The sequence below is a fragment of the Saccopteryx bilineata genome, chromosome 5 (assembly GCF_036850765.1).
Source record: "Saccopteryx bilineata isolate mSacBil1 chromosome 5, mSacBil1_pri_phased_curated, whole genome shotgun sequence".
NCBI classification, from domain to species: domain Eukaryota; kingdom Metazoa; phylum Chordata; class Mammalia; order Chiroptera; family Emballonuridae; genus Saccopteryx; species Saccopteryx bilineata.
The window spans coordinates 264,459,599-264,481,980 of record NC_089494.1 but is presented as its reverse complement, the minus strand read 5'-3'; the positions used below and the strand labels follow the sequence as shown (position 1 = coordinate 264,481,980).

General features: G+C 49.9%; 1 protein-coding gene across 1 annotated transcript in view; it reads left to right on the top strand.

Annotated features, from left to right (window-relative positions):
• The window catches only part of GRK4 (G protein-coupled receptor kinase 4), a 69,927-nt gene that overhangs the window by 24,078 nt on the left and 23,467 nt on the right, over nt 1-22,382 (top strand). Inside the window, exons 6-9 of the mRNA XM_066280428.1 lie at nt 6,481-6,573; nt 9,151-9,214; nt 10,968-11,108; nt 18,058-18,248. Of these exons, the coding sequence (XP_066136525.1) occupies nt 6,481-6,573; nt 9,151-9,214; nt 10,968-11,108; nt 18,058-18,248 (489 nt within the window). The remainder of the gene's footprint in view (nt 1-6,480; nt 6,574-9,150; nt 9,215-10,967; nt 11,109-18,057; nt 18,249-22,382) is intronic.

Genomic DNA, 22,382 nt, shown 5'->3' with positions numbered 1-22,382 from the left:
AGATCCTAGTGGATGGCATCGCTAGGACCTGGGTGGCAGTCACACCCACAGTGCGGGCTTAGGCCCTGTTAGATCCTAGTGGATGGCATCGCTAGGACCTGGGTGACAGTCACACCACAGTGCGGGCTTAGGCCCTGTTAGATCCTAGTGGATGGCATCGCTAGGACCTGGGTGGCAGTCACACCCACAGTGCGGGCTTAGGCCCTGTTAGATCCTAGTGGATGGCATCGCTAGGACCTGGGTGACAGTCACACCACAGTGCGGGCTTAGGTCCTGTTAGGTCCTAGTGGATGGCATCGCTAGGACTTGGGTGACAGTCACACCACAGTGCGGGCTTAGGTCCTGTTAGGTCCTAGTGGATGGCATCGCTAGGACCTGGGTGACAGTCACACCACAGTGCGGGCTTAGGTCCTGTTAGGTCCTAGTGGATGGCATCGCTAGGACCTGGGTGACAGTCACACCACAGTGCGGGCTTAGGCCCTGTTAGATCCTAGTGGATGGCATCGCTAGGACCTGGGTGGCAGTCACACCACAGTGCGGGCTTAGGCCCTGTTAGATCCTAGTGGATGGCATCGCTAGGACCTGGGTGGCAGTCACACCCACAGTGCGGGCTTAGGCCCTGTTAGATCCTAGTGGATGGCATCGCTAGGACCTGGGTGGCAGTCACACCCACAGTGCAGGCTTAGGCCTGTCTGACACTGGCGTAGGCTCCGCCGTTCTCTCGTGTTTCTTGAGGAAAAATGGTGTCTGCTAGTCAGTCACTTCGTGCAGCCTAGATTAGCGATTTTCGGCCTTGTTCATTCCATGGCACACGTTAATTACTAAAATGCTGCGGCCCACCAAAAAATACATTTTTTGCTGATCTGAGAAAAAATAGGTTAAATTTTTATTTATTAACATAGGATGGCTATGGTTGTGTTGGCTGTTGTCATTTTTCTTATTTGACAAGCTGAGGGAAAGAGGTCAGTGCCCTGAGTAGTCAGGTGTTGCATGTTTAACAGTTCTTGCAGTACACTGGTTGAAAATTGCTGGCCTAGCCTGACCTGTGGTAGCACAGTGGATAAAGCGTCAACATGAGACAGTGAGGTCGCTGGTTCACAACCCTAGGCTTGCCTGGTCAAGGTGCGTATGGGAGTTGATGCTTCCTGCTCCTCCCCCCTTCTCTCTCTCTTTTTCCTCTAAAATGAATAAATAAAAGACAACAACAAAATATTGCTGACCTGGAGCATTCCTTTGTGACTTGGAATTATTAAAGAGCTACCCGTGTCTGTGGAGTAGGGATGTGGTCTAGTAGTGTACGGGTCAGCACTTCATGGAGGAGGAGCGCCCATTGCCCTGAGCGTGAGACAGTGTGTTGGCAGCCAGGCCTGAGCCTGCCCTCCACTTCACAGGGCGTGCCGAGGAGTCTGCCCGACGGCCTGTCCGGCTGGCAGGCCCTGCTTCCTCGTGCACTGGCACGGCACCACCCATCCTCCCTGAGAGGACAGGAGACAGGACGGAGCCTCTGTGATGACGTCCTGGGCTGATGGTCCGGTCCTCTGCAGAAGAGACATTGGAGACAAAAGAGGACTGAGGGCCTCAGTCACAGCCTGGCCAGGTGACGTCACAGAGACAAGACGGGACAGCCACAACTCACAGGAACTCCTCTAGGCCCACTTCTCCTTGGGCAAGGCCAGACGGCCTCTCATCGGCCTTTTCACTGACACCCTGAAAGCAGTGTCTTCATCCATCTGGGCTGTTATAACAGTGCCACAGGCTGGGCGGCTTATAGACCACAGACATTTACTACTCACAGCTCTGGAGGCTGGGTGCCCAAGGTCAGGGAGCCAGCATGGTTGAGTTCTGGTGATGGCCGCCTTCCCATTGTGGCCCTACTTGGTGGAAAGGAAGAGAGTGAGTTAGCCTTCTGGCCTTATTTTTAAGGCCACTCATCCTGTCACTGAGGGCCCACCCTCATGACCTGATCGCCTCCCAAGGGCCCACCTCCTCACACCATCACCTTGGGATTAAGTTCTAACATAAGACTTTGCGGGGACACAGACATTCAGTCCATAACATACATCAGCATTAGGGTGTTTTTTTTTTTAAGAAAAAAACAAGGACAAATATGGCAGGGTATACCAAAGTCTCCACCCTACACAGGGGAGAAAGTACACATTGTGAGTACAAGAGACAGACCCAAGCATGCTCACAGGGCTGTGATCACAGGACCCAGTCCGCTCAGGTACGTAATGAGGGGCTTTTCCTGTGAGTAGGTCTGTGCCTCTTGTTACTGGGCACTAGTTTACCTGTTGTTTGCATTTCAGGTTTTAGCAGTTGATGTCATTTAACTTACATAATAATTACATTTTTTCCATAATTTGTTTTTTCACTTCTAAGAGCATCTTTTCTTTATTTACAGTTTGCTCACTTCTTTTAGCCTTAGGATTCGTCATTGATGTATCTGTTCACTAGATTTGTTTGCATTTTTAAATCTCTGATTAAGCAAACCTTTCTGAATTCTGTCCTGTTGTAAAATCAGGCTGATATACATGACTGTATTATACTGATCTAAAATCCTGCCTCCTTCTGTGTGTATTTTAATATAGGGACTTAAAGTTGGTAATCTTTTTTTATTTTTTATTTTTTTTTTACAGAGACAGAGAGAGAGTCAGAGAGAGGGATAGATAGGGATAGACAGACAGGAAAAGAGAGATATGAGAAGCATCAATCATTAGTTTTTCGTTGTGACACCTTAGTTGTTCATTGATTGCTTTCTCATATGTGCCTTGACCACGGGCCTTCAGCAGACCGAGTAATCCCTTGCTTGAGCCAGCGACCTTGGGCTCAAGCTGGTGAGCTTTTTGCTCAAGCCAGATGAGCCTGCGCTCAAGCTGGCGACCTTGGAGTCTTGAACCTGGGTCTTCCGCATCCCAGTCCGACGCTCTATCCACTGCGCCACCACCTGGTCAGGCAAAGTTGGTAATCTTTATATAAGTTTTGGTACTGGGACATCTCTCTGTTTAGATTAGTTCAGGCAGCTGATGACTGTTCACTTTGTGGGTATTGATTGCCTGTCATTTGCCCTCGATCACGCCAGGCACTGGCTACTTGGCATCATATTGCAGCCTTCAGCATCATATTGTGTAGAAACCAGGAGTTTCAGTGTTTTCTGTTATCCTGCCTTATTTTGGTGTTGTTACAACCTTGATCTCCCCCACCCTTGTTTTCTTGTTTTGGATCCTAGATGCTGGTGCCATGGAAGGTACACAAGGGACCCCTGTCGTTCCCCACACGCAGCTGTGGTGACAGTCGGCACACATCCCGGGTGGGAGGGCTGCCTAGTGGAACATTCGAAAAGCCATCGCTGAACTGATGCACACTTAAATGTCATAGTTACTTCTTTTTAATCTGTGCAGTAGGTCTATCCCAGACTAGAGCAGTGGAGCGGTCGTGGTTTGAGGTCAGCGGTATCGGAAGAGAAACTGAGAGCACTGGCAGGTGACGGCAGCCATTAATTCGTATCTGTGACACACACACATATGATACATGTTTACAGTTGTGAGTATGCAAAACAGTTTATTCTTGCTTATTAATATACAAGATGATTATAAAATTTAATATTTTATAGATATTTATTAGTTATTGCTTTATTTTCCATATGAATAACTGTAAACCTACTTTTACCCCACCCTACAGAATATGGTATTTTGTTGTTCTTTTTGTGGAAGTTCTTAAATACTTTGATAAAGATGATGTAACTAAGCCAATGAGATTAGGATCCTTTAGCCAGTTCAGAAAGGTGTGGAGTTGAGCTGCCCCTGTGCTCACGGCTAAAGGGAGCCCCTGGAGTCAGGGAACAGGCCCTCTCCACCAAGAGGTGAGGACTTGGTCCAGGCAGAGCAGGGCTCAGTTCTAAGACTGAGTGTAGCAGCAGTCCCAGATCCTGGCTCTCAGGGCCCTGCACACTCTTAAAACTATGGAGCACCCGAAGAGCTTTTGTATATGTGAGTTATGTTTTTATAAAAATAAGAAGACACAAACATTTTACTCTCAGAGGTGATGTTGCCACAAGTCATGTGGCCTCTAGAAAACCCATCTGTGAGTGCCTGACCTGTGGTGGCGCAGTGGATAAAGTGTCGACCTGGTACGCTGAGGTTGCCAGTTCGAAACCCCGGGCTTGCCTGGTCAAGCCACATACGGGAGTTGATGCTTCCTGCTCCTCCCCCTGTTCTCTCTCTCGCTTTACTCTCTCTCTTTCACCAATAAAAATGAATAAATAAAATCTTAAAAAAAAAAAGAAAACCCATCTGTGAGAATGAGGTTTTATTTTTTTATTTTTTTTTTGTTTTTATTTTATTAATTTTAGAAAGGAGAGAAAGAGAGAGAGAGAGAGAAGAAAGCGAGAAGGGGGGAGGAGCAGGAAGCATCAACTCCATATGTGCCTTGACCAGGCAAGCCCAGGGTTTCAAACCGGCAACCTCAGCATTTCCAGGTCAACACTTTATCCACTGCGCCACCATAGGTCAGGTGAGAATGAGGTTTTAAAAAAGCACATAAGGTTGGCCCTGGTCAGTTGGCTCAGCGGTAGAGCATTAGCCCAGCATATAGAATTCCTGGGTTCGATTCCTGGCCAGGGCACACAGGAGAAGCGCCCATCTGCTTCTCCACCCCTCCCCCCTCCTTCCTTTTTATCTCTCTCTTCCCCTCCCGCAGCCAAGGCTCCATGGGAGCAGAGTTGGCCCCGGGCACTGAGGACGGCTCTATTGCCTCCACCTCAGGCACTAGAATGGCTCTGGTTGCAGTGGAGCAATGGCCCAGATGGGCAGAGCATCGCCCCCTGGTGGGCGTGCCAGGTGGATCCCGGTCAGGCGCATGTGGGAGTCTGTCTGCCTCCCTGCTTCTCACTTCAGAAAAAAAAATAAAATAAATAATAATAGCACGCAAGGTCTTCGCATTATAAATACAATTTTGTTATCAAACACCCCTGAACAGGTCTCAGAACCTGTAGGGTTCTCAGAACACTGTTTTTTCCTTCAGCATCCAGAACAGTGCTTGTAGTCTACTCAGTAGGTACTTATTAACTAATGAGCTGTTTCCAAGGAGAGGCTACATTCTGTCCTTTATCCGCAAGTAGAATTTTTAATACTCATATAATCAAATAATAAATAAAACATAAGAGGCATGACCAATTGCATAAAATTTAAAGAAATGGGTAGCACAAAATATTGTATTCTTTATTTTCACTGTTTTAAAAAAAGATTGTGTCAGCCTAACCGGTGGTGGCTCAGTGGATAAAGCGTTGACCTGGAACTCTGAGGTCGCTGGTTAGAAACCCCCTGGTCCCTGGCTTGAGTGCAGGCTGGTGGGCATGAGCACAGACTCGTGGGCTTGAGCGTGGGGTCATCAGCTTGAGTGCAGGGTTGCTGGCTTGCATGGAGGAATCGTCCTCAGGACCCCATTGGCTGCCAGCTTGAGCCCAGAGGTCACTGGCTTGAGCAAGGGAATGCTGGCTCAGCTTGAACCCGAGGTTCATTCCAGTCAAGGCAGGTACAAGAAGCAATCAAAGCACAACCAAAGTGGAAGCAACCACAAGTTGATGCTTGTCACTCGCCCTCCTTCCCTCTCTCTCCATTTCTCTCTCTCTAAAAAAAAAAAAAAAAAAAAAAAAAAAAATTATAAAAGCTGTCACTTCAATAAATAGGTAAATAAATAAAGGTTGTGTCACATACTAACATTCTACCTTGTGACTGTTATTCATTCCATTTTACTTACCAAAGGTTTTACATTCCCTCCTGAACTATACATGCCCATGCTCGTGCATGCACGCACACACGTACTTTGAATATACATTAAACTATTGACTTTTTACTGATGGATTGCTTTTATTGAGTAATTATTTCTCTGTTGTTTATAGAACCTCTGACTTTGGGAGACTAAGTTGATTTCATTTCTTTTGAAATCTTGCTTTCATATTTTCACTGATAGCATTAGAAACTATTCTGGAAGTCTGTAATTGTGAAATCCAATACATTGAATAGTGTGATGCTTGACTTTCCCACATCCAGGGCTCATTACTGCGCTGGAGCACAGTTGTGTTCAGGTTGTAATAAAACACAGATGTATAATTGCAAACAGCCTGACCAGGTGGTGGCACAGTGGATAGAGCGTCAGACTGGGATGCAGAGGACCCAGGTTCGAGACCCCGAGGTCACCAGCTTGAGTGCGGGCTCATGTGGTTTGAGCAAAGCTCACCAGCTTGGACCCAAGGTCGCTGGCTTGAGCAAGGGGTTACTCGCTCTGCTGAAGGCCCACGGTCAAGGCACATGTGAGAAAGCAATCAATGAACAACTAAGGTGTCACAACGAAAAACTGATGATTGATGTTTCTCATCTCTCTCCGTTCCTGTCTGTCCCTATCTATCCCTCTCTCTGACTCACTGTCTCTGTAAAATAATAATAATAATAATAATAATAATAATTGCAAACAATCTTTTTCTAGAGTTGTTCGTAGCTATTTAAGTGAAGAACCATTTGAAGAATACCAAGAAAGCTCATATTTTTCTCGATTTTTACAGTGGAAATGGCTGGAAAGGTATGTTCTAATGTAAGATTCAGTGGAAACAATTAGTAACTTTTCATAATGCCCCTGATTGATGTATACTTTCCCATTTGTCAGAGTACTATTGGGCCCTGGCTGGATAGCTCGGTTGGTTAGACAGAGCATCGTCTTGAAACACAGAGGTTGCTGGTTCCATCCCCAGTCAGGGCACATGCAGGAGTAGATCTATGTTCCTGTGTCTCAGCGTGATCTGTGGTAGCACAGTGGGTAAACCGTTGACCTGGAACAGTGAAGTTGCTGGTTTGAATCCCTGAGCTTACCTTTGTTAAAGCGCATATAGGAGTTGATGTTTGCTGTGCCTCCCCACCCCTCCCTCTCTCTCCTCTCTCTAAAATCAATAAATAAAATCTTTAAAAAAAATACATATATTCCTGTCTCTCTTCCTCTCTCACTAAAATCAATAAACATTAAAGTGTGTATATACATACATATATATAATATATATTTAAAGCACTATTGGAAATCTTGAGTTGTATATGGTATTTTTGTATGGAAATTATTAATGTATATTGTTCAGTTTCTTCTCATTCAGTTAACTCTGTTTTGTCTATTTGAAGCAGTAGTCAGCCCTTTGGTGCTATAGCTGGAAAATAAAACATGTCCTAGGGTGAGAGAAATACAATGCAGCTGGCCTCAGGCAAGTGACTTAGCCTTTAGGAACTTCAGGTCCTTGTTGTGTGGCATAGAGGTACTTACAACAGTGGGATTCAAGTAATTTAACAACTGGTTCTCTGCTCTAATGGCTCTTTTAAGTGTAAAAAAATGGTATACCAAAAGGTAATTTACTATTTCATGCACTTACTTCTTAAATAAGAACAATAAAAGAGGTACACAAAACTAGATTATAAGAGCCTGACCAGGCGGTGGCGCAGTAGATAGAGCGTCGGACTGGGATGTGGAGGATCCAGGTTCGAGACCCCAAGGTTGCCAGCTTGAGCGCGGCTCATCTGGTTTGAGCAAGGCTCACCAGCTTGAGCCCAAAATCGCTGGCTCGAGCAAGGGGTCACTTGGTCGCTGTAGCCCCCCAGTCAAGGCACATATGAGAAATCAACCAATGAACAACTAAGGAGCTGCAATGAAGAATTGATGTTTCTCATCTCTCTCCCTTCCTGTCTGTCTATCCCTCTCTCTCACTCTGTCTCTGCCACAAAATAAATAAATAAATAAAAATTTAAAAAAACCCTAGATTATAAGAAAGTTTAAAAATATTAATGAAAAATATTAAATAATATCTGACAAAAAATAACAAGTCACCCTCCTGGCTGTTTGCCATTTCTACGTTATATGTTTGTTTGCTGAAGTAACAAACGTGAGGGAATTAAAATGTATTTCATCAAAGGTATAATGAGTTTTATGAAATGAATAAATAAATATTGCAAGCATAGTTCAAATTTTTTTTCATCTGTGGATGGAATGAACATGACTACGAGTGCTTAGAATATGCTATTGAACAGATAAATGTTTTTTTTAAAAAAGAGTAAGGAATGTAAATGTGTGATTTCCACACTGGGCGGCTGCACAGGCGCCCACCTTAGGGAGAACCCTGATGACAAGTGACATTTTAACAACCGGTTCTCTGAACTCATCAAAAAATTAGGTATCAGTTCTGCCAAACCTGTGCAAACGGGCTGAATCCCACCCCTGGGTATTTGTGATGCACACTGCCGGGTCCGATCGCAGGAGGACTGGTGTGAAATGCTTAGCATTCCTAGTCCTTGTGTGCAGAGAAAGGTATGCAGAAAGTGTTAGCCGCCACCTGTGTTGTTACTGCAATCAGCACTGACCACAGTCCTAGTTCTAGTTCATACGTGCTTTTTGAGATGCTTAGTTCTTTTTTCTTTTTCTTTTCTTTTCTTCTTTTTTTTTTTTACAGAGACAGAGAGATAGAGAGAGGGATAGACAGGGACAGACAGACAGGAACAGAGAGAGATGAGAAGCATCAATCATTAGTTTTTCGTTGCACATTGCGACCCCTTAGTTGTTCATTGATTGCTTTCTCATACGTGCCTTGACCGTGGGCCTTCAGCAGACCGAGTAACCCCTTGCTTGAGCCAGTGACCTTGGGCTCAAGCTGGTGAGCTTTTGCTCAAACCAGATGAGCCCTCGCTCAAGCTGGCGACCTCGGGGTCTTGAACCTGGGTCTTCCGCATCCCAGTCCGATGCTCTATCCACTGCGCCACCACCCGGTCAGGCTCGAGTTATTTTTCCAAAGGACACATGTTGTAGCTATGTCTTTTTCTCAAGAGTTCTCTAAGAGCACAAAAATACTTCACAGTGTGGGCTAGTTGCAGACTTGTCTTTCGTTAGTCAAGATAACAGACTCTTCTGCATCAATCTTAATAAATCTTACATTGTGCTTGTTGCTGAGTGCAGCTGAGAGCGGTCCCACAGGAGGGCGCCACAGTCCCTGAGCACAGGCACCCCTGTCTTGGGCATTCTCCTTGACCAATGTGGTTCCATAAATAACCCTAGGACAGAGTGAGGTAGGTATTTCTGTTATAAAATAACAATGTGATGTGAGAACTAAAACTTTTCTTTTTAATTACTTAGGCGACCAGTAACAAAGAATACATTTAGATATTACAGAGTCCTTGGAAAAGGTGGATTTGGAGAGGTGAGTAATGTGGGACCAGCTGTGAGCAGCAATACTAGACAGCAAGGTACTTGAAACATGATTGCCAGGTAAGGCATCCATGTAGCCAATACGTTTATTTCCTTCCTGTGTATTTGTAGAATAATTTTAGCCAACTGTGAGAGAAGTAAGATTGAAGCTTGAGGAAAAGGTTCTTTGCTAGCTACAAGCTTTTAAAAAATTACAAAATCTGGCCTGACCAGTGGTAGCACAGTGGATAGAGTGTCGGCCTAGGATGCTACGGTCTTAGTTTTAAGACTCCAAGGTCACTGGCTTGAGTGTGAGATCATAGTCCCCATGGTCACTGGCTTGAGCCCAAAGTTGCTGGCTTCAAGCCCAAGGTCACTGGCTTGAGCAAGGGGTCATTTGCTCTGCTGTCAAGGTGCATACGAGAAAGCAATCCATGAACAACTAGGGTGCCACAACTATGAGTTGATGCTTCTCATCTCTCTCCCTTCCTCTTTGTCTCTCTCTCTCTCTCTAAAAAATAAATAAGTAAAGTAGTCCTTGTGTGTGCATGTGTGTATGTGTGCAACTGTGCAGTAGGTGTGTATGGGATGCAGGAGGTTTCGTGTGTGTGTGATATGGGTGGGGGTCAGCCATACACTAATAGTCCAGAGCACGGGGACTGGTGCCTGGGGGCTTATACTATTCTCTCGCCTTTTGTATGTTTGAAAATTCTCATAATATAAACTTAGCCCTGGCCGGTTGGCTCCTCACAGCTTCAGGCTGACAGAGTGCACCCTGCTCAGGATGCCCAGCTAGTGAAAGCCTTTCATTCCTCTGATTGGACCATTTCTATTTCTGTCTCTCCAGATGAAACTGCTCAAAAGTCTCCTTTAAAATAGTTACTGTTGCCCTAGTTGCTTGGCTCAGCTGTAGAGCATCGGCATGGTCTGTGGAAGTCCTGGGTTCGATTCCCGGCCAGGGCACACAGGAGAAGCGCCCATCTGCTTCTCCACCCCTCCCCCTCTCCTTCCTCTCTGTCTCTCTTCCCCTCCCGCAGCCAAGGCTCCACTGGAGCAAAGTTGGCCCGGGCGCTGAGGATGGCTCCATGGCCTCTGCCTCAGGTGCTAGAATGGCTCCAGTTGCAACAGAGCGACGCCCCAGATGGGCAGAGCATCGCCCCCTGGTGGGCATGCCTGGTGGATCCCGGTCGGGCACATGCTGGAGTCTGTCTCTGCTTCCCTGCTTCTCACTTCAGAAAAAATACACGCACACACACACATACACACACAATTTTATATATATATAAGTTTTATATATAAATTATATATATAAACTTAAGTAATATATAAATATGACTTTGAAACTAAGTACAATAAGTGTAAAAGTATGAATTCTATGAAATACAGTTTTTTTATTTTTGAATTTTTTAAATCTATTTAGTTTCTAAAACTTGCTCTTGTACGAAGTGGAAGAAGAAATAGGGAGACATATATATTTAAACAGTTGCACCATGATCACATATGAACCAGCAGTCCCAGGTGTCCACGGTCTGGTTTGATAAAGCACATTCTGTTCAGCTGATGGCCGCAGCCCGCCCACAGACGGTGAAACCCAGGCAGGAATGGGCTACTCGAAGCCTCTAACAGAAGTGTCACGGTGTCCACGGTCTTGTCTCATCAGGTTCTCTTGCCACTAAATTTTGCAGACAGTTTTCTCAGAAGACAGGTTTCTCTCTGTAGCCTGGGAAATGCTGTGTGTATGAAAACCTTTTCTTTTTTGAAACTAGGTTTGTGCCTGTCAAGTGAGAGCTACAGGGAAAATGTATGCCTGTAAAAGGCTAGAAAAAAAAAGAATAAAGAAGAGGAAAGGTGAATCCATGGCTTTAAATGAGAGAAGAATCCTAGAGAAAGTGCACAGTAGATTTGTAGTAAGTACCTCCTCTGTCCTCACTGGACCCTGGAGAGAGGGTCCCGTAGATTTGTAGTAAGTACCAACTCCGTCCTCACTGGACCCTGGAGAGAGGGCCCCGTAGATCTGTGGGCAGTACCAACTCCGTCCTCACTGGACCCTGGAGAGAGGGTCCCGTAGATCTGTGGGCAGTACCTCCCCCGTCCTCGCTGGACCCTGGAGAGAGGGCCCCGTAGATCTGTGGGCAGCACCTCCCCCGTCCTCGCTGGACCCTGGAGAGAGGGCCCCGTAGATCTGTGGGCAGCACCTCCCCCGTCCTCGCTGGACCCTGGAGAGAGGGCCCCGTAGATCTGTGGGCAGCACCTCCTCCGTCCTCGCTGGACCCTGGAGAGAGGGCCCCGTAGATCTGTGGGCAGTACCTCCTCCGTCCTCGCTGGACCCTGGAGAGAGGGCCCCGTAGATCTGTGGGCAGTACCTCCTCCAACCTCACTGTGGACCCTGGAGAGAGGGCCCCGTAGATCTGTGGGCAGTACCTCCTCCATCCTCGCTGGACCCTGGAGAGAGGGCCCCGTAGATCTGTGGGCAGTACCTCCCCCGTCCTCGCTGGACCCTGGAGAGAGGGCCCCGTAGGTCTGTGGGCAGTACCTCCTCCAACCTCACTGTGGACCCTGGAGAGAGGGCCCCGTAGATCTGTGGGCAGTACCTCCTCCATCCTCGCTGGACCCTGGAGAGAGGGCCCAGTAGATCTGTGGGCAGCACCTCCTCCGTCCTCGCTGGACCCTGGAGAGAGGGCCCCGTAGATCTGTGGGCAGTACCTCCTCCGTCCTCGCTGGACCCTGGAGAGAGGGCCCCGTAGATCTGTGGGCAGTACCTCCTCCGTCCTCGCTGGACCCTGGAGAGAGGGCCCCGTAGATCTGTGGGCAGTACCTCCTCCAACCTCACTGTGGACCCTGGAGAGAGGGCCCCGTAGATCTGTGGGCAGTACCTCCCCCATCCTCGCTGGACCCTGGAGAGAGGACCCCGTAGATTTGTAGTAAGTACCAACTCTGTCCTCACTGGACCCTGGAGAGAGGGCCCCGTAGATCTGTGGGCAGTACCTCCCCCCCGTCCTCGCTGGACCCTGGAGAGAGGGCCCCGTAGATCTGTGGGCAGTACCTCCTCCATCCTCACTGTGGACCCTGGAGAGAGGGCCCCGTAGATCTGTGGGCAGTACCTCCTCCGTCCTCACTGTGGACCCTGGAGAGAGGGCCCCGTAGATCTGTGGGCAGTACCTCCTCCATCCTCGCTGGACCGTGGAGAGAGGGCCCCGTATATCTGTGGGCAGTACCTCCCCCGTCCTCACTGGACCCTGAAGAGAGGGCCCCGTAGATCTGTGGGCAGTACCTCCCCCGTCCTCGCTGGACCCTGGAGAGAGGGCCCCGTAGATCTGTGGGCAGTACCTCCTCCATCCTCACTGTGGACCCTGGAGAGAGGGCCCCGTAGATCTGTGGGCAGTACCTCCTCCATCCTCGCTGGACCCTGGAGAGAGGGCCCCGTAGATCTGTGGGCAGTACCTCCTCCATCCTCGCTGGACCGTGGAGAGAGGGCCCCGTATATCTGTGGGCAGTACCTCCCCCGTCCTCACTGGACCCTGAAGAGAGGGCCCCGTAGATCTGTGGGCAGTACCTCCCCCGTCCTCGCTGGACCCTGGAGAGAGGGCCCCGTAGATCTGTGGGCAGTACCTCCTCCATCCTCACTGTGGACCCTGGAGAGAGGGCCCCGTAGATCTGTGGGCAGTACCTCCTCCATCCTCGCTGGACCCTGGAGAGAGGGCCCCGTAGATCTGTGGGCAGTACCTCCTCCATCCTCGCTGGACCGTGGAGAGAGGGCCCCGTATATCTGTGGGCAGTACCTCCCCCGTCCTCACTGGACCCTGAAGAGAGGGCCCCGTAGATCTGTGGGCAGTACCTCCCCCGTCCTCGCTGGACCCTGGAGAGAGGGCCCCGTAGATCTGTGGGCAGTACCTCCTCCATCCTCACTGTGGACCCTGGAGAGAGGGCCCCGTAGATCTGTGGGCAGTACCTCCCCCGTCCTCACTGGACCCTGAAGAGAGGGCCCCGTAGATCTGTGGGCAGTACCTCCCCCCCGTCCTCGCTGGACCCTGGAGAGAGGGCCCCGTAGATCTGTGGGCAGTACCTCCTCCATCCTCACTGTGGACCCTGGAGAGAGGGCCCCGTAGATCTGTGGGCAGTACCTCCTCCATCCTCGCTGGACCGTGGAGAGAGGGCCCCGTATATCTGTGGGCAGTACCTCCTCCATCCTCACTGTGGACCCTGGAGAGAGGGCCCCGTAGATCTGTGGGCAGTACCTCCTCCATCCTCGCTGGACCCTGGAGAGAGGGCCCCGTAGATCTGTGGGCAGTACCTCCTCCGTCCTCACTGGACCCTGAAGAGAGGGCCCCGTAGATCTGTGGGCAGTACCTCCTCCATCCTCGCTGGACCCTGGAGAGAGGGCCCCGTAGATCTGTGGGCAGTACCTCCTCCATCCTCACTGTGGACCCTGGAGAGAGGGCCCCGTAGATCTGTGGGCAGTACCTCCCCCGTCCTCACTGGACCCTGAAGAGAGGGCCCCGTAGATCTGTGGGCAGTACCTCCCCCGTCCTCGCTGGACCCTGGAGAGAGGGCCCCGTAGATCTGTGGGCAGTACCTCCTCCATCCTCACTGTGGACCCTGGAGAGAGGGCCCCGTAGATCTGTGTGCAGTACCTCCTCCATCCTCGCTGGACCCTGGAGAGAGGGCCCCGTAGATCTGTGGGCAGTACCTCCCCCGTCCTCACTGGACCCTGAAGAGAGGGCCCCGTAGATCTGTGGGCAGTACCTCCCCCATCCTCGCTGGACCCTGGAGAGAGGGCCCCGTAGATCTGTGGGCAGTACCTCCTCCATCCTCACTGTGGACCCTGGAGAGAGGGCCCCGTAGATCTGTGGGCAGTACCTCCTCCATCCTCACTGTGGACCCTGGAGAGAGGGCCCTGTAGATTTGTGGGCAGTACCTCCTCCATCCTCGCTGGACCCTGGAGAGAGGGCCCCGTAGATCTGTGGGCAGTACCTCCTCCGTCCTCACTGGACCCTGAAGAGAGGGCCCCGTAGATCTGTGGGCAGTACCTCCTCCATCCTCGCTGGACCCTGGAGAGAGGGCCCTGTAGATCTGTGGGCAGTACCTCCTCCATCCTCACTGTGGACCCTGGAGAGAGGGCCCCGTAGATCTGTGGGCAGTACCTCCTCCATCCTCGCTGGACCCTGGAGAGAGGGCCCCGTAGATCTGTGGGCAGTACCTCCCCCGTCCTCGCTGGACCCTGGAGAGAGGGCCCCGTAGATCTGTGGGCAGTACCTCCCCCGTCCTCGCTGGACCCTGGAGAGAGGGCCCCGTAGATCTGTGGGCAGTACCTCCCCCGTCCTCGCTGGACCCTGGAGAGAGGGCCCCGTAGATCTGTGGGCAGTACCTCCCCCGTCCTCGCTGGACTGTGGAGAGAGGGCCCCGTAGATCTGTGGGCAGTACCTCCTCCGTCCTCGCTGGACCCTGGAGAGAGGGCCCCGTAGATCTGTGGGCAGTACCTCCTCCATCCTCGCTGGACCCTGGAGAGAGGGCCCCGTAGATCTGTGGGCAGTACCTCCCCCGTCCTCACTGGACCCTGAAGAGAGGGCCCCGTAGATCTGTGGGCAGTACCTCCCCCGTCCTCGCTGGACCCTGGAGAGAGGGCCCCGTAGATCTGTGGGCAGTACCTCCTCCATCCTCACTGTGGACCCTGGAGAGAGGGCCCCGTAGATCTGTGGGCAGTACCTCCTCCATCCTCACTGTGGACCCTGGAGAGAGGGCCCTGTAGATTTGTGGGCAGTACCTCCTCCATCCTCGCTGGACCCTGGAGAGAGGGCCCCGTAGATCTGTGGGCAGTACCTCCTCCGTCCTCACTGGACCCTGAAGAGAGGGCCCCGTAGATCTGTGGGCAGTACCTCCTCCGTCCTCGCTGGACCCTGGAGAGAGGGCCCTGTAGATCTGTGGGCAGTACCTCCTCCATCCTCACTGTGGACCCTGGAGAGAGGGCCCCGTAGATCTGTGGGCAGTACCTCCTCCATCCTCGCTGGACCCTGGAGAGAGGGCCCCGTAGATCTGTGGGCAGTACCTCCCCCGTCCTCGCTGGACCCTGGAGAGAGGGCCCCGTAGATCTGTGGGCAGTACCTCCCCCGTCCTCGCTGGACCCTGGAGAGAGGGCCCCGTAGATCTGTGGGCAGTACCTCCCCCGTCCTCGCTGGACTGTGGAGAGAGGGCCCCGTAGATCTGTGGGCAGTACCTCCTCCGTCCTCGCTGGACCCTGGAGAGAGGGCCCCGTAGATCTGTGGGCAGTACCTCCCCCGTCCTCGCTGGACCCTGGAGAGAGGGCCCCGTAGATCTGTGGGCAGTACCTCCTCCATCCTCACTGTGGACCCTGGAGAGAGGGCCCCGTAGATCTGTGGGCAGTAGTACCTCCCCCGTCCTCACTGTGGATGTGTGGTGAGTAGTACCTTGCTCAGCTACCTGCTCCTGAGCTCCCCTCCCTTCCGACCGGAGTTGCTTGGTGTGTCTTGGTCAGCGTGCTGGGGCTTTGCCACCTTGTGCAGGGAGAGGTGTGGGAACAGCTTTATTTTAATAACTGTGCTCTTTTTTTTCAATTCTCACTGGACACAAACATAGACAGCGGTGACCCTACTTGGGACCTTGATTTGTTACAGGTGTGTTGCCATCCACCATTGCCTTATCTGGCAGTTACTCTTCACCCCTGCGAGCCTGCATGGCTGGCCTGGTGCCCTTGCCCCCTTCTTCCAGGCAGCCAGCTGGTCCTGGCCCTGGGGGCATGCTGACAGGCCTGCCTGGGGATCACTTCTCTAGCAGTCTCCCCATCCCTATCCTCTTTATGACACCTGGCATGTTCACTGCTTGGCCCTCAGTTCACACCCCAATGGTGTAAAGACTCAAATTCCTCCTTGTGGGGGGGAGGGGAGGGACTGGGGTGAGTTCCGGACCTGGGGCAGGCCCTAGCCGGAGCATCAGGTGGTGGGGTCCTCCTCCCCAACCTGGTTTCTCATCACCTACTCGGCTGTTTCCTGTAGCATCTACTGCATCACCAAGGCGTGGTTGAAGGGAGAGAGTGAAAGGTAGTTTGTGAAATGATTTGTAGGGTTAGAGTTACTTCCTCCAAGTCATTTACTTCTGAGAGCTGCTGCTTTGTGCTGGGGGACAGGTGGATGGCCATCATCTAAATTTTATAGGGTAACTGTGTGTCTGATATGTCAGTCTGATGGATGTTGCATGAAAGTTTTTAATAAAATGGGCTCATCTTAGAGCTGCTGTAAACATATTTGTGTAACTGTCTTGAAACATAGAAATCTACAACCTAGCTTAATGAAAGGACATCAAGAGTAGTTATGGTTTATTCTATTTAAATAAAATGCTTTGGTTTCTGCCTTCTTAGACACTTCCAAGGAACCTCGAAATAGTCTTCATCCTTAATTCTGTTTCCCCTGCGTGTGTCTGGTCAGCGGGGTCTGACCTGTTCCATGTCATGTTCCTCTCCCCCTTGCTCCCCACCATCACCCTGGCCCACATGATTGTGCATGTGTGCAGACAGTCCAAGACTTCTGGGTAACTGCTTGGAAAGTTAGTTAAATTATATTGTGGTACTAGCTACAAACAATTAAAAAATGAAAAAATTTTATCGATACCATAGCAAATTCTAGGCAAAAGTTGAAAATTGCCTGACCAGGCAGTGGCGCAGTGGATAAAGCGTCAGACTGGGACACGGAGGACCCAGGTTCGAAACCCCGAGGTCACCGGCTTGAGCACGGCTCATCCGACTTTGCACAGGCTCTCCAGCTTGAGCAGGGTCACTGGCTTGAGTGTGGGATCATAGACATGGCCCCATGGTCGCTGGCTTGAGCCCAAGGTCGCTGGCTTGAGCAAGGGGTCACTCGCTCTGCTGTAGCTCCCCTTCCCCCCCCCCCCCGGTCAAGGCACATATGAGAAAGCAATCAATGAACTACTAAGGAGATGAAGGAGCTGCAATGAAGAATTGATGTTTCTCATCTCTCTCCCTTCATGTATGTCCCTCTCTCTGTCTCTCTCTCTCTGTCTCTGTTATAAAAAAAAAAAATTGAAAATGTACAAGACATCTCCACTGAGAGCTATAAAATGCTTTTGTATAAGAAATTACAAAAGACCTAAGGAAGCAGAGAAGTATGATGTTCATGTGTTGGAAGACTTGGTGCTGTGAAGATGTCAGTTTTCCCACAAACTGCTGCATAAATTAAATGAATTAAGAGCAGTCCAGTCACAATCCCAGCAAGGGTGTGTGTGTGTGTATGTGTGTGTGTGTGTGTTGACAAACCCATAGAAAAGTGGGCAAAAACCTTGAACAAGCAAAAGAGGTCCCACGAGTAAAAGTATATGAAAAAGTGTGAGATGTATCCCTGTGTCTGCACATTCAGAGAAATGCAGATTGACATCACAAGAAGAGACCCCTGTGCCTCTACCTGCTTTGACTAACAACACAGATGTTGGAAGGACTTGTAGCAGGGGGATCTTTCTTGCATTGCAGGGAGTGTGTTGGGGGGCACGATTTACTTGCAGGCTGAGTCCAGGTGTTCTGGAAGCATGGGGTACCAGTGCTCCGGGCTGAGAGCATAGCTTTGGGATCCTGATCCCAGTGTGTGTGTGAAGCTTTGCCATCTACCCATTTGGGCGTGGCAAGTGCTTCCCTCCCCGCACAGACCTGCCAAGAGATAGGGGTCCTCAACAGGAAGAGGTCCCAGAAGCAGGGGACGCGGGTGCACAGTTCCCTGAAGCACAGAGTGTCAGGTGTTCTCATTACAAACCCGACATGTGTCGCTTGAATCTTGTTGGCGAGTGAACTGTCAGTAAGCGGGTAATTCTGTTTTGTTTCTGTGATGTTGATGTCTCTAGGTTAGTTTATGCTACACATTCGAAACCAAGGACTCCCTGTGCCTGGTGCTCACCATTTTGAACGGAGGGGACTTGAAGTTCCACATCTACAACCTGGGCAGACCTGGCTTTGAAGAACACCGAGCTGTGTTCTATGCGGCAGAGCTGTGCTGCGGCCTGGAGGACCTGCAGAGGGAAAGGATAGTGTACAGGTAAGGGCAGCCCCCACTGCTCGGGCCTCAGAGCCGGTGTCTCCCGAGCCCTGCATGATCCTGCTAAGTGGCCTGGCCAGGAGGCCCGCTGGGTGGCACTTCCTAGGGGCTGTTCAGTCACACTACGGCCAGTCAGAGGTGGACTTTGGTTTCTCTTTCATCTCTAGTAAGTAGTTTGCATTTGTTAAGTTGATTTACTCACATAGCAGGAGAAGAACCTGTTTCCAAGATTCTTAGACATTTTGACCACTCTGCTAAGGGTTGTGGACTCTGCTCCAGCAAAATATTCACATAATTAGGTGGCTCAGTGCATAGAGAGATGGCCGGCATATGGACATCCTTGGTTTGATTCCCGGTCAGGGCACACATGAGAAGCAACCATCTGCGTCTCTCCCTCTCCTCCTTCTCTCCCTCTTCCCCTCCTGTAGCCAGTGGCTCCGTTGGCACTAGCCTGTCCCTAGGCGCAGAGGATAAATCTGAGGGCATCAGCCTCAGGTGCTAAAAATAGTTCAGTACTTGAGCCTTGATCCAGATAGGGTTGCCAGGTGGATCCTGGTTGTGGTACATGCAGAAGTCTGCCTCACTACCTCCCTGCCTCTCACCTAAAAAATAAAATAGAATAAAAATTATACTTGCTTTAATATTTTTACATCTTAGCCCTGGCTAAATAGCTCAGTTGGTTAGAGCATTGTCCTAAAGCACAGAGGTTGCTGGTTCAATCCCCAGTCAGGGTACATACAGGAACAGATTGATGTTCCTGTCTCTCTAGCTTATAAAAATAAAAAAAGCCTGAGCTGTGGTGGTGCAGTGGATAGAGCATCAACCTGGAATGCTGAGGTCATCTGTTCTCAAAACCCCAACGTTGCCCGGTCAAGGCACATACAAGAAGATGCTTCCCACTCCTCCCCCAATGCCCTTCTTTCTCCTCTCTCTAAAAGCAATAAATAAAATCTTTAAAATATATATATATATATAACAATGTGATCTATATATATATATATTTTTTATACATAAAGATTTATTCATTTTAATGGGGTGACATCAATAAATCAGGGTACATATATTCAAAGAAAACATGTCTAGGTTATCTTTTTTTTTTTTTTTTTTTTTGTATTTTTCTGAAGCTGGAAACGGGGAGAGACAGTCAGACAGACTCCCGCATGCGCCTGACCGGGATCCACCCGGCACGCCTACCAGGGGGCGACGCTCTGCCCACCAGGGGGCGATGCTCTGCCCATCCTGGGCGTCGCTATGTTGCGACCAGAGCCACTCTAGCGCCTGAGGCAGAGGTCACAGAGCCATCCCCAGCGCCCGGGCCATCTTTGCTCCAGTGAAGCCTTGGCTGCGGGAGGGGAAGAGAGAGATAGAGAGGAAAGCACGGCGGAGGGGTGGAGAAGCAAAGGACGCTTCTCCTGTGTGCCCTGGCCGGGAATCGAACCCGGGTCCTCTGCACGCTAGGCCGACGCTCTACCGCTGAGCCAACCAGCCAGGGCCAGGTTATCTTGTCATTCAATTATGTTGCATACCCATCACCCAAAGTCAGATTGTCCTCCGTCACCTTCTATCTAGTTTTCTTTGTGCCCCTCCCCCCCCTCTTCCTTCTCCCCCCCGCCCCCCATAACCACCACACTATCGTCCATATCTCTTAGTCTCGTTTTTATGTCCCACCAATGTATGGACTCATGCAGTTCTTGTTTTTTTTCTGATTTACTTATTTCATTCTGTATAATGTTATCAAGATCCCACCATTTTGTTGTAGATGATCTGATGTCATCATTTCTTATAGCTGAGTAGTATACCATAGTGTATATGTGCCACATCTTCTTTATCCAGTCATTTATTTATTTATTTATTTATTTATTTATTTATTTATGTGATTAAAGCCTTTAAGCAGACTCTTGGCCAATACAACAAGAATCCATAAAAGAGTAGTGTCCTTAACGTGTTCACCAACACCATTCCAAATCACTGCAAATGCAACCCAACCCCAGTTCAGTCCGTTAGGAGCTGTCACAAGGAGCAGGAGTCCAGGAAAAGTCCACATCCAGGAAAAGTCCGCATGGTACTGGAATTGCCACAATTCTATACTTTGCAGCTCACGTCCAACAATGTGATATATATTATATATTATGTAATATATATATGTTTTACATCTTAGGATTTAGTAAGATCATTGAATTAGCAGAATCAGTTTAGATGGACACTGTGTTAGTCTGAGGGAAAGCAGCCCCCCCCCCCCCCGCCGTCCTGAGGGCTGGAGCCCCAGGGCCCTGGCCTTCGTGGCCACTCCCTGGGCAGCTTCACCTGTTCACCTCAGGTTCCTCTGCCGACTCCCTGCGGTCACTCCCCGATTGGCACTGCCAGCCTCATTCTTTCTCTTTCTCTTTCTCTTTCTCTTTCTCTTTCTCTTTCTCTTTCTCTTCCTCTTCCTCTTCCTCTTCCTCTTCCTCTTAAAGCCCCAGGGCCCAGGCATCCCTTGGTCTGACCCTCCCGTGCAGTGGCTGCCAGATCTCTCCTGCATATTGCCCTAGTCACTTTATTTTTGAGGGTCACTGCTTAGTCCGTGCCTTCCTTAGGTCAGCTCGCAGCAGAAACTTGAACGGGTCTCCCGACTGCCAGTCTTGCCCAGCCCCTGCTCCGTGACAGTGACAACCAGGCCTTTCTGGAGCACGGATCTGAGCCCACCACGTCATCCCCACACTGGGCCCGTGTCCTGCCGCTCCCCACGTGGGCACCCTCTGCCCTTGTCACTCACACGTATCGGCAGCTCCCAGAACCTCTGTGGCCTCGCACTGTTACCCCTTTGCCCGTGGTTCCTGTATTGAGCCTCTCTTCACTACCCCTCCACTGAGGGGTGCCTGCTCCTGCTTGAGTTAGCACCCCCATGTCCTCTCCTGACCACACGGGGGTGTGCACCCCCGCGGCATCTTCATGGCACTCTGCTGTCCCCTCCAGCCTGACCACTCCAGGCTGTGAGCTCCACAGAAGGCTCTCTTATCACATCCATCCCTATTCTGAGGAGCTTGGACGATTCCTCGTCTGACATGTCCCAGAGCCAATTACATGTCTCTCTTTTTGGTAATAACAGCCTATATATATCTGTGCATATATTATTTAATATTTAATCAATTAGCAGTGATTCCTAAGTCTTCTATTTCCAACCTCTAAACATGTCTTCTTATGTCAGAGTTCATCTTACCACAACACCTTTGCTCCTTTTCCCTTTCGTATTTTTTTTTTAGATTTTTATTTATTCATTTTGAGAGAGAGAGAAGGGGGTGGAGCAGGAAGCATCAACTCCCATATGTGCCTTGACCAGGCAAGCCCAGGGTTTTGAACCGGTGACCTCAGAGTTCCAGGTTGACATTTTATCCACTGTGCCACCACAGGTCAGGCTCCTTTTAGTATTTAATAAAAAAAGTGAAAGATCTAGACTTTCCTCCTCTTCAAGCACCAATGAATATCAGTTTAGAATAAAGTTCTCATGGATGTTTCATGGATTTTCCCTGAGGCAACATGGAGCCCATTTATCTTAACCTGTCAGTTCCAACAGTTGGTGTAAGAGCCTCTTCTGACCACAATGAGCCTGCAGGACCTGCTTTTCTCTCACTACTGAGAAAATCTTGCTCAGTTTTCAAGTCTGTGGCATAGGACCACAGAGTCAACAGAACGCTGTCCAAAAGAAGCTGTCTCCATGTTTCTTTGAGCTTGGGGACGTTTGTGATGGCCTCTTCCCATGTATTATCTCCCCATCTACCCCAGGCTTTAAACTCTCAGCACCTCTTCGAGCCCCATCCCAAAAGTTCTCTCTCAACTTTTGTTCCTTGGGACTCAGCCCCAGCCCATGTGCAGTGCCAGCCGAGGAAGCCTGCCACTGGGCCCAGGTCCCTGTTGCTGCCTCCCACAGGCCCCATCACTTCAGACCGCAGGTTAGGTGTCTGCGGAGGACTAGGTCCCAAGCTTGGACATGTTGAATTGTTTCCGCTATTATAGATAATGTTGCATATGAGTTTTCTGTGGACATAAATTTTCAATTCCCTTGGGTAGATATAACAGGCATGTTTTGGTCATCTGGGAAACTTTTTTTTTTTTTTAATTTTTTTTTAAATTTATTCATTTTTTTTTTTTTTTTAG